General features: G+C 36.6%; 1 protein-coding gene across 7 annotated transcripts in view; it reads left to right on the top strand.

Moving 5' to 3' along the window:
- The window catches only part of LOC124151894 (homeobox protein Hox-D10-like), a 127,450-nt gene extending 109,293 nt beyond the window's left edge, over positions 1-18,157 (top strand). For all 7 annotated transcript variants that reach the window (XM_046524617.2, XM_046524601.2, XM_046524608.2 and 4 more), the window contains one exon: positions 15,824-18,157. In XM_046524617.2, coding sequence (XP_046380573.1) covers positions 15,824-16,107 — 284 coding nt within the window. In that variant the 3' untranslated portion in view covers positions 16,108-18,157. The remainder of the gene's footprint in view (positions 1-15,823) is intronic.
- Positions 18,158-18,627: the final 470 nt, after the last annotated feature.

Raw genomic sequence — 18,627 nt, 5'->3', positions numbered from 1 at the left:
CTAACTTCAAAGAGATTGCTAATTTTCCTCGTTATAACACATATGTGTTATTAGACGAACATACAAAATATAAAGACAGTGGAAAGAATGAAAATGAACTTAAGATTCAAATGTGATATACCGAAGTGTTCGTTGTAAACGCAAGCCTTGGTTTACATGTATAATTCACGACCACAAACTACCCCGTTTTTACGTAAATTACGAACGAGGCCTGGGCAAGTGCACGGTGTACTAGCAATATATATAAGAAAGTCGTTTCATTTCTATTTTGACTTTCACCACCAGTTGTTAGCGGAATTACTCACTTGGTGTTTGACCGAGGTATAGTCAAGTTGAATGTATATCACAGGATCTTTTGTTCTGCATTAATGATGATATGCAAAATTGCAAACAATGGTCCTATATACTTTACAGCAAACATTTTAGTGTTGACAAAACGAAATCTACAAAAGAATACAAGCAGTTCAAGATGCCCACCCAGGTCGGTCTATAAATCAAATATGGCCGCCAAATTGAAAACGAATCTAGAAACAGGATATTCCTTGGCACAAGCATCAATGATGAAGCCTGCAGCTCATATAACACACATTCTTATGCAGGTATCGAGTCGGTAGTTTCATTGAAATATGATAGTCCATAGTAGGCTAAGTGTAGCTTTAACATAGCTCCGACGACTGAGCTGGAGTATCAATATAAGACTCCCCTAGCTAATTTATGGGATCTCCTTCATTTCGAGACAAATGTGAGGTTTCCCAAGAAACATCATCATTTACAAAATTTAAAGTAACTTGATATATCTATTAGGACCGTTCTTGCCAAAGGCTGTTTTAAGACCTAGTTATAATCAAATTTGATGTTGTTAAGTAATACTTTATCATATTACACGTACAGAAGGGAAAAACCGAAAATTTGACATGTAAGTGGTTATGTTGGAACTAGGCTAAATCGCTCTAAATGTGGCTATATGTTTTTAATAAACATCTCATATATCCATAAACGAAACTAGGTTTACGTGAAACAGTTATGTTGTATACCAAGCCTGCGTAATTGATTTGTATGTCCTTAAAGAAAACAGATGCACAAACAATGACGGAGAAGAATGTGAAGAACAGTGCACACCGTCGATGTACAAAAGACCTTTTTAACGAAAATGTACTCTTAAATAATGGAATTGATCCCTCATTGCATGCTTAAGCGCTATTCAGATGCATTCATTTCGATTTCTCTGAATGTAAAAAAATGAAATGTGTTTGTTTGTGCAGGGCGTTGTCTTTTTTCTTCAGAAGCTATACAGTAAGGGAAACATTTTGAACAGAAAGAACAGTCTTCAACTTGCCCTGCCCATTACGTTTTGGAGGATTAATCACCATAATATTTATTGATGTCTTTCATTTGATATAAAACTCCACGATGTTGATTGCAAGGAAATATCCTATTGAAATACAATCACACACAATATATCCCCAGCAGCGATCCTGAATGAAATAGACAGCAGCTGTTATAGATTATTTGCTATGAAAACATCCCTATAAATCGGTCATATGAAGTAAGGTCTTATTGTGATAGATGTATCGATGGTGGCATATTCATAAAAAAGTAAAGGTGATCTTTTTATTAATATCAGACATACTCGAAACATGACGTGTTATGATGTTCTTAAATCGAAATAAAACTAGAAAACAGAAGCTGAAATACCAAAGAAAATATGCATATCAGGCAAAACCAACCACATCTGAACCAGTGATGGTGAATGGAGCATGTCAGTCTGACACTGTGTTCTTATACCCTGTTGGGGAACAGATTCATCAGATATACAGTAACATTTAGAACACTTATCTTAATTCCGAAAGCAATCTCACCCTCAAAGATAAAAACAGAAATAGTTGAGGATTTTGTTTCCTAACGAAATTTTCCATTTCCTTACCAATTTTCGTGACTTTTTGGAAAAAATATCAAACAATGTATAAAAAGCCAGAGTATCTGTTTAAGCTTCTGGGCAGATATCTGTACGAAAATGGGATACACAGATGCGGACGACGATTCAAAAGAAAATATTTGATGCTATTGCTTTATGAAAGACGAATTATGAGAAACACAACTCGGGATCAAAGCGTAAGATAATTTCATCCATTGGTCTAATGGTAAAAGTTCTCCTGATACTTTCAGAAAATGTCGGCGTGAGAATCTGGAGTTTCCATTCTCTCCCTCGCTCTCCCTTTATGTCGCTGTGTGGTATATCCCCGGATCCTTTATTATGGGATACGGTTGAATGAATCACCGTGTGTGTGATCTAAACGAGGGTTTCAAAGAGAATTCGTCAGCGCGTAAATGGAAACATCCAGCAACAGTTCTTTTCATATAGTTTGGAAAAACATCGTTTACCTTTTTTTAGGAATTTCTCTTCGCATTTTTGGGGCTACACTAGAACTTAGATATGCATGTTTATTGTTTTATGTCAATATGGTGAGCCTTTCAATGATGCTTTAAAACAAAATCGACGCATACAGGCTTTGTTAGTTTGATCATTTTGTCCTATTTTGAAAAACACAAACAGAAAAAAACCCCAATGAAATAAATGAAGTTTTGACTTAAGAAAACAATAAATATTACTTGAGGTAAATAAGTCCAACCTGGACAAAAAATATATGTTTTGAATTCTTGAACAATGATGAGGATTCAAACAACAAACATGTAAATATTTTACGTGTTTCCTATCTTTCTGACAACTTTTGACTTCCGTAATTACATACGCCGCAGGCTGGTCTTAAATTATGCATTACTTTTTAACTTTGAGAACTTTTAGCACAGTAGGGGTGGAAGAGAGCTATGTTATCAGCTAATCAATATTTAAAGGCATTCTTGACTTCTAAATATCTGTGTATGAAATGGGACATTCGGTTGATGAATTTTAATTCAAAGCTGAATGCTTTTCTTAAAAAAGGATGTCCATTCCAGCCGTGCTGCACGACATTTTACCATACTCCATTCGTTTCATTTAGAAGAATTTTTCAAAATACTTTAATTCAATATTTGGATACAGAAGAAGCGTTGGTTTCAAATCATTGATGTAGAAAATGACTTTAGAATAACAATAATGAACCTAACCTTGATAATTGTGAAAAGTGTTCAATACCACGTAACAGAATCCCCTGAGGTTTTTATTAAAAAAGGAAGTAAATATAATTATTGAAAATAATTCAAAGCCGTTATTTTAATTTAAAAGACAGAAAATACTGACATCATATATCTATCCTAGGGTAATAATAACATCGTGCAAGAACTCCTTACAGTGCCTGAATCAGACGTGCTTCTATCATGCATTGAGGAGATAACCGCCCTTTGTGTCGCTCCGCGGGTACTGCATTTGCCAAGTCGCTGGAATGGCTTAGCTAAGATAACTCCAAACAGCGTTTGAGTTATCATTTAACAAACATTCTCCATACACAACACGAAGGCTGAAAAACTCTGCGTCTTTGCCAGACTAGCTGAATGTCTTGGGGATGTTTAGCCACTTTCAAGACTATCACATTACAAATGTTGTAATTGAATGATTACATAGCTGGCAATATCGGCCTTAACTCGCTACCAAGCTGTTTTCCCTTGAAACGAGAGCATCCTTTCCCCTAGCAGTTACGTCCCTTGGTCGTAGAAAATACCTAAGGTGCGAAACGGTTTGAAATTTATCGCGCTTGAATTGAATAGGCCATTACGGTAATATATGTATAGCGTTTACGATGAACATGTAGATATATTATGATAATACTTTCTCTTAGCAAATATGAATCTAAGCTGATTGATATTGTACAAAAGAGAACATTACGATAATAAGAAAATTGCTGTTACTTTATTTACTAGATTACAACTCCTTCCGGCTGCGTGATGCTCTACAAATATATTACCGTCACGGAAAAGGATGCATCATTTCGGGGAGTAATAGTGTCCTCCCGTAGAGTTTCAATGGTTGGACTCTTCTGGTGTATACCTCCACACATGCTTTGCTTTAGCATTGATGTGATGTTCCAATTCAAAACCTTTTGGAAAATATAAAAAAATACCAGAGAGCATTACGTCATGTACTTTTAACGTTGACGTCATTAACCCTGTATAAAGCACTACAGATGTGTGTCAAGATATGCCTTGGATGGTAAACCTTAAATGTGCAATTTCCAATGTCAAGGGTTACTGTAATTTATTTATAGTTTCATTATTTATCAAGTGGGGCTCAGTTTCGTTATAAAACGGGTTGACACACGTCAGTGACGTACGCCAACAACGTTATGCCCGACTAAAATCCAGCGTGATTGCAAATCTTCATAGCTATAACATGTTAATCCGTAGGCATTTACCAGATCAACAAAAGATTATCATTTCAATCCATCAAAACGGGATATGTACATGACAAAACTTCAAAGACATAGCGACGACTGCCGACATTGTGTCTAAGGTTGGGATTACAAACGCTAGTGTCCTCGCTGACAGATGACAATGGCGAGAGGGTCACGGATTAAGATATGAAGAAAGTGACAAGTTTCACACATGGGAAAGGGTATATGTTATATTTCCTCGTTTACGTACAAGTGCAATTGTATGCAATAGAGATACGAGAGAATTAAACCATATTATTATCTAATATGATGGCATTTATTTGATCAATACGTTTTAGAATAGTTTCAGTAGATGCATATGATTGTTGATGTATGTTATTCATGTATGATATGAAGGTGTTTATGTTTGAACATACCAACTGAAGAAAATGGAATTGTTTTCTCATGACGAATGTTTGGAATTTAAATAATACCACTGGAGGTGGCATGAGAATGATTAATGGCGACGATGTACGCTGGCAGGGCAAATCTAAACGATGAGTGGTCATAGTTTTTAGTCTACATTCTTACATCAATTCATAACAAGTGAAAGAAAATGTTCCTTTACGTGAAAATAAAAGTGTAAAAAAAGAAATAGCAGTTATGAAAATACAAGAAATAACATTGAATGTAATCATGTACACAAACCTCTAATGTAGCAAAATATGCATTTAATCTAATGAAAAAAAGCAGCTGCGCGACCCTTATGTGGCTTGTCACGTTGATGTCTCGAGTTCAATTCATGTATACTACCGTCTATCCAAAATTCACCAGATGGATTACAAAAGCTCTCGACTTAAAACGCCTATGTCCCCAAAAGATCACACTGTCCCACCCCCTTGCTCCGGGGGGCGAGCCACCCCGCCCACAAATAATGGGATAACAGCTTAGCTTACTGAGGAGAGACAGCTCCTCTTGAAGTCCGGTAAATTATTGGACAGATTGTCACGAGTCTTGTTTATCGTGGAGAATGACTGGGAGACATGGCTTTCTGGGTGGCTGGTTATCGGATAGTGTTGAAGTTTGTTTTGTCACTTCTATTATGGGATTATTTATTGATTTCAATGAAGGATCCATCTTTTCGTTGTTACCCAGGACGCATGGTCCTTATCAATTTTTATGACGGCGGTGCTACGTTCAAGTTTTATTATTATCCTTGATGATGAATGCATGTATGTTTTAAATTTCTTTGAGCTTATTTATTATGGATGAGAGAAGAAATATAGTAATCCTTTATAATACTCATATTCCTTGATATTATTTCGGGAGACTTAAAATCAGTCCTACAATGTTGGTTAACGTCATTTTACTTGAATACAAACATGACGTTGAAAATAATGTTGTGATCGACGTTTCTGATACTGATAGGATTAAGTTGGTACACACCAATACATTTACACAGATGATGACGATGATGATGATGAGGATGATGATGATTACGATTTTGGTGATATCAATGTTATCAATACTTATCATCATAATCACATGTTTACGCAGAAGCCAGGATTCTTATTTATCCGTGATTCCTCTCCACTCCTTTCTTTTCGGATGAGTGATAACAGAGCACAGAAACACTACGTGTGTTCAAAGCAGTCCCCGAATAGTTTTAATGACCCCAGACATGTTCCACATTCACCGGTAACTGCCCGGCTGTTTCCTTGACGAACACGTGTTCGGAATCCAGAAGCTACTTGAAGACCGCTAGTAAATCACTTCTCTCCCACAACAATACACCAGTTCAGACCTAAAGAAAGAGTCGTTTTTCCTAGTTACCGGAATACAATCGGTCTGTTTTCTGACTGAAATCTAAACTAAATTGTCGTGTTGGGTTCCAAGGGCAATCGTAATCTTCTAAATATAAATATTTTAAAAAAACCATTTCAGCGTTTTTTAATTCCCTTTTGTCAGTTTTTTCATATATAACGTTTTTACTACCTTTCATAAAACAACCCTCTACTTCTCATAAACGATTGTTTTCAACCCTTTACAATGCTATTTTGTTTGTCGATTCAATGTATTCGATAAATAGATAAAAAGCAAACGTTCCCAGAAGCATAATTACATAATGCTAAAATGCTAAAATGGGAATCCTATTGTTCACCGCAAGCATTTTAATCCCTGATGTGATTATATATTATTCACGCTTAAAGTCCAAATCTGTTTCTATTTATTCAACTTCAGCTTTGTGCATTAATCTGTCATAATCAGTGGCCTATAAACCGAATTTATTATTCATGTCGTAAAATGTCAATTATTGGAACATTTATGTCTTTTACAATGCATATAAGTTAAGTAGCGGTGTTTAAGTCTAACCCTTTGTAATCCTGTGTGTGTATGAATTAGGTATGTAGATACCTCCCCCGGGCACTGTATGATTTATCTATACCTTGTCACACACTACGTGTATATACCTAGATTCAAAGGTTTTATATTTGAACAACAAATGACCCGTGAAATCGTCAGATAATTGGTTAACGTGAATGAAACCGTTAATGTGTGAATAGCAATGAACATAGTATTTTGCGGTAGAACACATTCTTCATATATAAAATCACTTGACACTTTTGAACACATTTCTTCATCGTTTTGGCAACATACCATTGTTTGTGGGTATAATGACGTTACATTTATTTGAATGTGAACCTTACATTAAACATCGTTTGAAATGAGTTTGACTATTGCTATTTAAACCTTGGCTGAATTACCCGATGCTGAAACAAAAGGTGTTGAGGACGAAACACTTCTTCGATGCAGGGCAGAAAGTTATTTTGAAGTGATATCTTAAGAAGATATTGAAGTGAGTGAGTGAGTGAGTATGGTTTTACGCCGCTTTTACCAATATTCCAGCAATATCACGGCGGGGGACACCACAAATTGGCTTCACACATTGTACCCATGTGGGGAATCGAACCCGGGTCTTCGGCGTGACGAGCGAACGCTTTAACCACTCGGCTACCCGACCGCCCCAGATACTGAAGTGACTATTCGAGCTAATTGATGGTGTAACATTAGCTTCATTTGACTTTCCTGTCTAGTGTTTTTGTCTAATTAATGATTTTATCTATATAACGTGTTGTTAGGTGTAACTTTGATTCACAAGCAAGGGTATCTACACAAACGTATCTTTCCTCGAAGCAATTTTATGAAGGTTTACGTTGAGGGTATAGGGGAAAAAGTGTGTTATCCTACCGAAAAAGGATTATTTGTAAATTTTCGATTACAGCGGGAATTGCTTGATAATTTAATGTTTTTTCTTGACTTGCCTTTGCATGCGTTTGTGATTGGTACACTGGTAGGGCAGGACACACTCACCTTTTCATGAACACCTGGTATCTCTCATGTCGAAATCGTATAACTGACTCTGCTTTTAGTGGAGGTTTCGTATGAGTATGGAAAGGATTTTGTCGCTTTATTTGAAAACAAAACATTTGCAACTGGGTATTGATACTGTCGGCGTGTGCTGAACACGCGGTGTTCGTTGGTTACCAAATTTATTATATTTTGTATCTATATTTAGTGTGCATAAGTGTTAATAACAAATAGAACACGTAGAAATAATGGCATCTACAAAAAACAACAACAACAACAACAACAACAACAACAACAACAGAGAAGTGCCGTGTGTTACATATCCAGCACTAATAACATTTTGGACAAATGATTTTGCGTGTCAATAGATCAGCTGTTTGATTGATAGTACAAAATCAAAGCAAGTATTTTGCAAATGAAACACATAGACCTTGTAATATATAAAACGTCAGTAATAATGTATATTTCTCCTAACATAACAAATATTTAGTGCATAAGCGGTATCTTTATATCAGTAGACCAATGTATAACACACATATCACATAATATACACATTATCGTATATATTAACCTCGTTATAAAACAAACAATCCATCTTCATAATAGTACCACGTTATTCATTTCTCTTGAATTCAACGGATACGCATATTAACTAAAACACAAACGAAACATTATACATAAGCATTAAAACACAAGTACACCGACTTTAATTATCAATGGTATGTACTTTTGAATTTTACAAATATGAATTTATCCCACGATCAGTGTACACATTTCCGTATGACAGGTGTCAATGGCATGTATGTTTCACCCAGCACACATTTACCTATTATAATCCACTCATGCGTTCTTCACTGTCTATTGCTTTTGAACACGTCCCCTCGCAGCGACGTTGTCTATTGCTGTCTATTTCACACGCCGCACACACACAGTTATCTATAGACAATATAGGCAGTTCGTGTCTATTGGAAGTCTCGTGAGTTTGAGTACCTGCTAATTTCATTGTGCTATAAGTCCACATCAAAGGAGCCGGTCAGTCACTTGGAATCATGGCGTTGGGCCATGTGCTCTATCGCTTTGAGGAATTATTCTACGATACATTAAATTTCAGTCATGCGTTTAGAAAAATTGACGGAACAATTTAGCACACGGCTGATGAATTGTGTGTAAAAGGTCTGCATATCTCTCGTATATAAATCAGTTGGCTAGAATTCGCTCGGAACAATTGAATTACAAACGTGGTATAGCATAGGGTTATCAATGGGAAAGGCCGGCGCTATGTTATTTGACTACAAGACGACTCGGGCTATTACTTAACCCTGGGGACAATAAAGCTGAATAGCCCGATATCATTTTAAACATTGACAATTATATTGACTTCAAACTGTCATCTTATAGGTTGATCGTTCGGTTCCTTGTGAACACGACTCCTTTCAAAGATGAATAAAAACTTGAACACTATTTGAAATTATATTTATGGCTTTTGTTATCTACAACAAAATGATTAAAACATCAAAAGTAGGAAGCGATAACTCGTTTTTACTGCCACTCTTTTTTAAAGACGCTATCGACATGAAGACTTCGAGAAATTCATAATCTCTTTTAAGCCTCCAACCATTTTCAACAAATTTCCTCAAATGTTCATCCCGAAATTGGTGTTTTTTTATGCATGACATGACCTTTAACACGATGGGACTTTTCTAGTTCGCTATTAAATCGGCACGGGTGAAATTTACAAATCCCATCAAATTGTAGCTTATTTACTCGACTTTGGGCGGTGTAAATTCTGCCCTAATCGTCACTATAACTCACTGTGACCGCCGAAACATTGATCTTAATGTTTCAGCCTCTGAAAACTATTGATTTTCCTGCTCTGAGCACAACATCAAAGAATTGGTCCCGACAAGGGGTGATTTCTAGTTATATGAATACTCCTGCAGAGCTAACTGTGATGCTGTAGGTTTCGCGCCTATCCAAATGGAATGAAATCGACATCTCGATATGCAACTTGGGGATAGGCGAATTATCTGGGCTGTTATTTCAGAGGAAAAAAGAGCCGGCTATATGGCCTTTGACCCCAAAAAATCAAATTGAAGAGTGTTGTGTGGGTTTTTTTCTCTTTGGAGTCGATCTTCGTGGATTTTGATTTCGTAATTTGTAATAATTGAAAAACGTGAATTTTATATTTAATAATCATATTCATATCGATTTTTAATTCTCAAGCGAGTTATAAAGTTCAGAAGTCGAGATTCCCAGGTTTGGTCGGACCATGATACAATTGTTTGGAGCGTGATGCATATCTGTAAAATCTTACAAAAAGTTATTTTCTTTGGACTTAATATTATTTTTTTAACTATTTTACGTCTGTTGATTTAAACAGATGAATGTAGATTGAGCAAGCAAAGCCGAAACAAATCTACGACAGATAAGGAAGCGGGTTCTTTGTGGAACAGATGAACGTGTAAATGGATTATCGGGGATGGAACGCGAAGGGGATTGTTAAGGGGGAGTTTTTATGGCCCCGGGAGTAATCTGCGAAGGCTTCAGACAATACCAATTGTGTCATCGATTTTTTATTGAGAAATTGAAATGTCACAATTTTAGTTCCTTGACTATGGGTGGCATGAGTTGGGATATCAGAGAAAGAAATAGGCTACACTCATTTTGCTATAGACATGAAAATGATTACCGGGACGTATACGAAAGTACTTCCTATGAAACGTTCATTTCAAATGAAATCCTTTGATTTCTCTTGCGTGAAAGTTAAACTCGCTCTGTGTGTACAACGCGATTTAAGTGCCTTGATAAATCAGCGAATTAGTATGACGAAAAAAAGGGAATTCTTGATGTCAATTTCAAGAAAAGCGTTGCGATGAGTACGCCACTTGAAAGCTGATGAAATCAACATCGTGGAAATGAATGAGCGAAATAAACCACCTCGCGTGCTGAAGCTTGTCATCACAAAATGTTAACTATAGGATTTGACGTAGTAGATTTTCGCGTGATATCGACACATTACCACCTGTGTAGATAGCTTTACTTAACTCGTACCCAACTTGTCTTTCGTCTCTCCAACATGGGGTCATGTTTATGTACAGACGTGTCAATTGCCTGTTACGTTTGCCTGACGGGTTTTGAAGCGTATTCACTATGTGGGAAGAATCGAGTAAATCACACCTGGGCTTTGATCTTCCCCGTGTTTGGTGCTCAATTTCACCGTCATCTGACATTGACATACGCCAATCTAACCTGAAAGAAATATACCTGCTAAGTAGTGACCTGAATAAAGCAAGGGATAGATGTGTCGTGAATTATTAATGTTGATATCATTATAAAATCTCGCATGCTTTAATTATAATACACTGAGCGCTTTCAGTGACGTTGATTAGCTTAGAAAGTCATTGTGGCCATATCCCGGTAACATTATTTATATATATAACATCTTTCGCCTTATCTAAAAATATGAATTCATAAAAGCTGTTGAAATTTATTGTATTAACGCATTGCAAATGCAACACATTTATCGTGATTCATGGGTATTAGTATCTATGTGATGTTGAAAACAACGCAATGCTAAGAAAAAATATCATATATTGTGGTGATATGTGAGAATGGTCTTCTGTATATCAGCACGTATTGCTTCTTAAAGTCGGAAACCTGAACCTAAATTAGACATTTAGCGGACAATATTTACCCATCTGAACAGGCATGCTGATTTATTCACTGTACGTGAATTCTCAGGTTTCCTAAATCTAGGGTATCGCGTGAGATGGAATGGAATTGAATTAAACTTAAAAGAGCATTGCAGGTGATATTTCACCGCTTATCACATCGTCAGTCAACTCGACTCACTGGCCATATATATTACGTATCTTTAAGACACAACATCGTATTTACAGCATCATTATTTTCAATTTATTTTTTCATAAATTGTATAAATTGTAGTATAACGTAAGTTGTGAACCGACTGTGTGGTCGGATAAAACAATGTAGTATATGTATTTTGGGATCCATTAAAGACAAGGAGGACTTAAAGTATAAAAATAAACATAAAACAAAACTTAAACACAAAAAGCACACGTTATATTAAGCAGCCATTCCCTCACATTTTTCCATGTCAGCAAAATCATAAGGGCAAAACTTCTACCAGTTGAGATCTTTACTTATAAAATGCACGTCCGATCAGTTTAAGTGGTATGAATGTATTTGTTACACGTGCAATACCGGAAGCTGTATTTCCTGTTGAGGGCAGAGGTCTCACGCTTCTGTGTAGCTTGAGTGTAGCTACATGGTCGTGTAATGCATTTATATTTTAATGAAATGTAGCTTGGAAAAAATGGCCGACGTGTCTAAGCGTTGGTGATATGACACGTGACATTGTGTTAACTTTTGTAACCGACATATCTGTGGCAGTGAACAATATTGCTATCCAGCTATGAGAAAAAAAATCTAAATGGATTTTGGCAAGTAAAAGACAATTTAGAGGCAATCAAAACACGTTTTATTGTCTTTGTTTAACATTTAGCTTCCGTTGAGGGCTAAAAGTTGTCGCTTTGCTCGTTAATATGTTCACAAATCTCCAATGCCTCGTTACTTGCGCTAATTTTACAATTTACCTAAAAAAAGATCAAAAACAGTTTTGGTGCCATAGACCTGGGAAATACTGGTGTTTTTACACAGACGAATGAACCAGGATTGTTACAGTACCCAACCCATCAAATCATTAGCGTTGGGCGATCTAAACACTCACGTAGTCTTTTCCACGTTGTGCCACTTATAAAAGACGAAATGGGCTGTAACCCGTTATTTGTTTAATGCCCAACAATCAAAAGGTCTGGACACCATAGTAATTGAAGACTCGCTCGAGAATAATTTGCAATTTTTCACCATCACTGGGAGTGCGGAGATTGTCTGATATGAAATGCCGATCTCGTTATGACATTTCAGAGTAGGCCTTTTAGAGTCCTCACATTGGGAATTCATCGGCATTACGACATGCCTATTAGAACGACCCGTTCTTCGTTTTTTGTTGATAACCTTGCATTCGTCATTTTTTGATCGAAAACATAAAAATTCAATGAATAAGGAAGCATGTGTGTCACTTACATATGCTTACGACGTATGAAAGTTTTATCCCTGATTAGAAAAAGTCATTTGAAAATATGCTCCAACGCATTTTGTAATTATCTAAATTTTGCATTTCGGCTTCATATATAGAAAAAAATCGTCCATGTCGTACTAATGATAAGGATCGGTCGTTAAACGGATTTCGATTAATATCCCTCTGCATTTTAAAACATATAAACTTGCATCCATTTCCAGTTCGCAGGACAATTATGATGCACACAGTGATTGGGGCAATGATCGATACTTTAACGAGGCTTCTCTGACCCGTCTAATCGCGAAATTGACACGCTAAAACATTTCATTAATACATGCATCACAATCAAACAATATGTAAATGAATCCTATATATCCGTATAAATGCTTGTAATTGATCCAAGTGCTGATAACAGTTTGATGCCTCCACCCCTGATTTCCCCATTACTGATTTTAAATAATACATAAACCAGCGTTTCAGAACTAGCGAGGGATACTCGTGATCTGGGCCCGACATCGAGCCACTATTACATGCACTGCTATGAAGGCGATTGATTTCGAAATTGATTGCAATGTACATGCTGAAATGTGCAACTTGTTTTCCATATACACGTGCTTCTAATCACTTTGCCTCCCTGTGGGTCGTGCTGCTGTTTTAGCACATTTTGCCAGAATTTATTGCCTCTGGGTGAAACAAATATGAAATAATAATCACCAAACCGGACAATATCGTTGACCCCTGTAGAGATGAAAGAATAATAATGCATTAACGGTTCTGAAATCGGCATAAAGTGAAATCAGGAACGCTATGTTTATTGCATGTACATTATGAAATGTATTATGCTATGGCAGGGGTTCCCACCCTACTAGCCACCTGGGCTAGACTCTTTGGTAATGTAATTAAACAAGGTCATGCGTTGAACGTTCACACGTTCAAAGGAGGTACATTTTATATTACTTGAAACTGATCATAGCAATTAATATCAGGTATTAATCATTAACAGGATCATAATCGACGTCCATTTAGTAGATTACTGCTCCGCGGTTCATTGGTGCGAGGTATTAGAGGTGTACACCAAAACACCGACTACACCCCTGATAATTTTTTGTTGATGCAAAACCAGCCATGATGTTTAATTCTAATAATGAAACAATCGTACATGATCACTATCATGTGGATTAGGGCTCGTACATTTAAGTGTAGACTTTGCAATAATGTTTTGAAGGGATAATGGTTATATTAACACTCAATATATAATATTAATACGTACTGCAACTACTAAAGAATCTGTTGATTGGCAGTTGGTGAGCATATTACAAAACGTACAACTTTATGGATAACAGCTTCTGGTGTCTTGCAGGTGTCGATGTAGGTTCTTACACCCTTACGTTCAACAGTTCCGGCTTGCTAAGGGTGTAACAATATACATTTACAATGTACATGTATTCATAAAGTCGTTCGTTTACTTAAAAAAAACCCCTTTCTCTTATCTATGACCATTCGCGAGATGTACCGTACGTTTCGATAGGTCTCGACAAAGCAGGGGCCTACTACCTTTGTAACGAGACCTTACGAAACATATATCAAATTTCATTCCCCGCGTGTAACCGGGCAAAAAAAAGATCATTTTTCAATCCTCTTTCCCAGGGGTGAACCTGATCACATATTTCATTGGGAGATTTGTCAACGAAACCTGTTTTCTACAACAAAGGCTACAGCAACGTTCCAGCAGTCTTACTTTTGTCAGCATATGTCATAAACGAGGAAACAAGATTAATTATGAGCTTATATGGGGCCCATTTGTCATCACTCCCGGTCGGCGGGTGCTTACTGCGTCGCTTGACAAGTCTCGGTTACAGCCCAGATTATCTCCCTTGATGACGGCGTTTAACAAGGCACCATGCAGAGAACATCACTTTGTGTGTCTGTTAGAGCCAAATACTATGACGTATATCAGTCGAGCAGTTAATAATAACCTTATGCATCCCAATCGCAGTGTATCTTTCACTAATCACCGCCGGTCATAGCCTTAGTTTAGGATACCAAATACATAAATTTCCTTTAACATTTCATACATTGTTTTTCAAATTGACGCTATTGTTTAATGAGAATTGACCTCTTTCTGGTTATTTCTTTTCTAGTTTGTCACAAGGTATTTTTATTACAAAAATGAAATTACGAGGAGAGTTAAAGCTACATAAATACGTCCAGCATCATTGTTAACGATATATTCTTTGTTACTTCACATACAAACAGAAGTATTTTACTGAGCCATGTTTATTCGAATAGTTTTTTAAATAATAGGTATAATAATAATATAAATGAATTCATGTCCAAGTGAATCAGCATCCGGGACGATAAACGTATCACTGCATGCTTATGCATGGCAATATGTTGTTTTAAAAAAACACACCAAAACAACCCCATTCTTTTAGTACAACATTAATATATATATATATATAAAACACAAATCACGTGAACTGTGTTTGAATGATTACCATTATCGTCATAGCAATTACCGAGTTCATTCTAAAAATAAATGTTTGCCTGTTGATCGAAATATTGTCAAAGGTAACTGGACTGAAAAAATTAATGATGTGTATCTTGAATTGCCCCACAACGTTAACGTTCTGTTGGCCACGGTGAAATTAAAGGGCATGCATGTATTACAATCAATGTGGGGAAGAGAATTTAATTTTATTACCGGTCATATTAGTATCAGATCATGATATAAAATGTATTATTTGGATTGTTAAGAATCTAAGCCATCTTATACATGGCTAAACATCCAGGACATCTTTACAAATATGATGACTGCAAATAAACGGTTTCCGGTTTCATGGCATGAACACATAGGATAGTGCTCACTGCTCTTTTATATCATGTATTCACTATATATTTTCAAATTTAAAAGAGTTTTAATCTGTAAAATGCATTCATAATGAAATTGGTAGTTTGTAAGGAATGATGTTTTTTCACAAATTATATTCACGTCACAGCAATGTCAGTTATGTATTGATGTAACATATGGATTGTTTATATTTTTCAGAAACAAAGGGAAGAAAAAAGCGGAAGCCATACACTCGCTATCAGACGATGGTTTTGGAAAATGAATTTTTAAACAGCTCATATATAACACGGCAAAAGCGATGGGAAATTTCTTGCAAGTTACAGTTATCTGAAAGACAAGTTAAAGTTTGGTTTCAAAATCGACGAATGAAACGAAAGAAATTAAACGAAAGAAATAAAGCACGTGTACGAGAAGATCAAGAAAACAAAGACACTCTCCAAACACATTCAGCTCAGGGGGATACACTATCTGCGCAGGCGTAGGGATAACAAACACTTCCGGATGAGCTATTCTATAGGAGCGAACACAGAGCTCCATTTGCCAGGGGAGTTCAGTCATTGATCGACTGAATTATCTCCCTTTGCTTGGCAACACGGGTGTTTATCATGTTGTTCTGTGACATAACGGATGTACATTGATGCCGCTGTGCATGCCGGGAAGCGATGAAAGCCACAAGGTCGAACAGATGTCCAAGACCACAGCATAAGTACTTACAGACATTCTGTGTTACGACAACGTGGCAACCGGAAACAGAACGGCACCGGCGCAGAACCAATGCGTGCTGGTATTAGTAACATAATACGAAACTGTGGTGAATGGCTCAGTTCATCTTTATTATATGAGTAGCCCTAACTTGTGAATGTCCCTAATGAGACAAGAAGGTGTAGATATTAGTTGTGAAAGAATTAATTTTCTTCAAGAAACTCAACGGATATTGACATTATATGGTAATGAAAAGTGGACGTATTGAATGTGCGCGAGATCGACGTGTGTGATCTCTTCTGTTGACATTCTCCAGTGAAAACAAACTATAGTCCACATAGCCAATAACACAACGCCTCAAAGGTCACGTGGTCTATTTTTGAGGCAAAAAACGAACATTTCCCCTAAATATTAGGTTTGGTCAGAGTGTAGAAACTGTCAAAGTATCATAAACTGCATTTTACGTCATCTCATTCTCACTGCATACCACTTTACGGCAGTTTCCGAGACTGAGGACGGATTGTCGTAAATATCATGCCGGTTTACGACAGGCTAATTGTTATTGTAACATTACTCTCCCTGTCTTTTCTATGTGTTATGATTGTATAAGTGCGTGAGATTATCCTTGTTTTCATCACAGTTTTACCAAGACAACACTCTCATTTATTTCCATTGATGTGTTTCTGAGGCGGTAAGACATCTAATAAGACTGTATAAATAACGTCTTCTCAAAGAGCTGTCTCGGTAATGTAAAAGGTTTCATTTTATTCCACACATATCATGTTTCCAATGTCTCAGATTAATTTCATTGGTCAGTTCAACAATTTTTGTATACTCGTTTAGCGGAAACTACTTAAACACTGTTTCCATTTTTTGGACAAACTTTTCTTTAAATGATGAATTTCATTTAATTTTCAGACAATATTTAAATCATCACCCTCTCAAGAGCATTTGGAAATCATGTAATCGCAACGTCGATGTAGTTATTTTAAATAACCATTGGTATTATGTTCTTAAACTACCATGCTCTTTTAATGAGTTATTATTTATTAAGTTTCAAACACAAAGTTCGTCATTCCTGTTCGTGCGGCTGCTTTATGTAAGAACACAAAGAAAGAAGCAGGTCAAATTGGATTCTGATTAACTCACGTTGGTTGTTATTCTTTTCTAACATCTGTATAGCTCACTCAGGTAAAAACAAATAATTTGTATCCTTTATAAGTTTCAGGTATTTTGCAAATATCTAAGTGCTGAACGATAGTGCTAATCTTCGGTGTTCGAATAAATGTAACATAACATTTTCATTTTATATGAGTCTTGAAAAAATGATATCCTTCATGTTCTAAAGTGTCTAAATGAAATTAAAATTACAAGCCTAGTGCCACTTAGTAGAATGTCATAGTAAAATAAACATTTTACTTTCGTTGGTGAATGTTTGTTAATAATACTGTTGCTGCACTTCCCGAAACTTGAAAAAAGGTGATTGTGTTACAGTATGGTACGAATTCTTTTCCGTAGCGACATTTTGTCTCAGAAAACACTAGTTTCACAAAGAGCAGTCGACGTACATATTGAGTTGATAGGGGTATCATGACGGCAATGATGGTTTTATTTACTTAGTCTTTGTCAGTTCACGTAACTTAAGTTTATCAAGTTGTTTTGTCTGTCTTAAAATGTTTCGCCTATTATTGTCTTCTTGAACGTAGTACCTTACGTTACGTCATAAGTGCGCCTCACGACATCAAGACTACATCATTATTACGTCATTATTACGTCATAACATGTGACCTCGCCAAGTTTAAAATGAGGAAAAATAAATGTGTTGTTGTATTTGCTTATTCTGTTTTTATTTTTATTATTTATTTTGTTTATTAAATTTTATTGTTGGTTTCATCAAGGCGGAAAACGTCTCTTTGGGATTGCTTCAAACGCTAACTTGCCACGCCGTGATGCAACTGAAATACTGTTGAAACATAAAGCGGCGTTGAAGGTGAGGTGAGGTGAATGGGGTTTAACGTCGCGTTCAAGATTATTGCACTTATATAGCGACGTGCATGTACGTGTGTGTGTGTGGCTGCTTGTACTAGTCCGGACTGATGTCGATTTATAGTGCTAGCTCACTGAGATACCATGCCGCAGTTTAACATGAATACCCCACTTCAGGATACTGACTCCGAGCCGACCAGTCCTTGTGTTAGCCCCTTAATGCCGAACGCCACACAGGGTAACAACAAGTACCATCTTTTAACGTCTTTTGGTATGACGCGGCCGGGGATCGAACCCCGGACCTTCCGCTCTCC

Source organism: Haliotis rufescens, unplaced genomic scaffold, assembly GCF_023055435.1.
Source record: "Haliotis rufescens isolate VD_foot unplaced genomic scaffold, xgHalRufe1.0.p SCAF_4, whole genome shotgun sequence".
In the NCBI taxonomy this organism is placed as follows: Eukaryota; Metazoa; Mollusca; class Gastropoda; order Lepetellida; family Haliotidae; genus Haliotis; species Haliotis rufescens.
The sequence above is the reverse complement of the archived record's forward strand: the minus strand, read 5'-3'. Positions and strand labels throughout refer to the sequence as shown.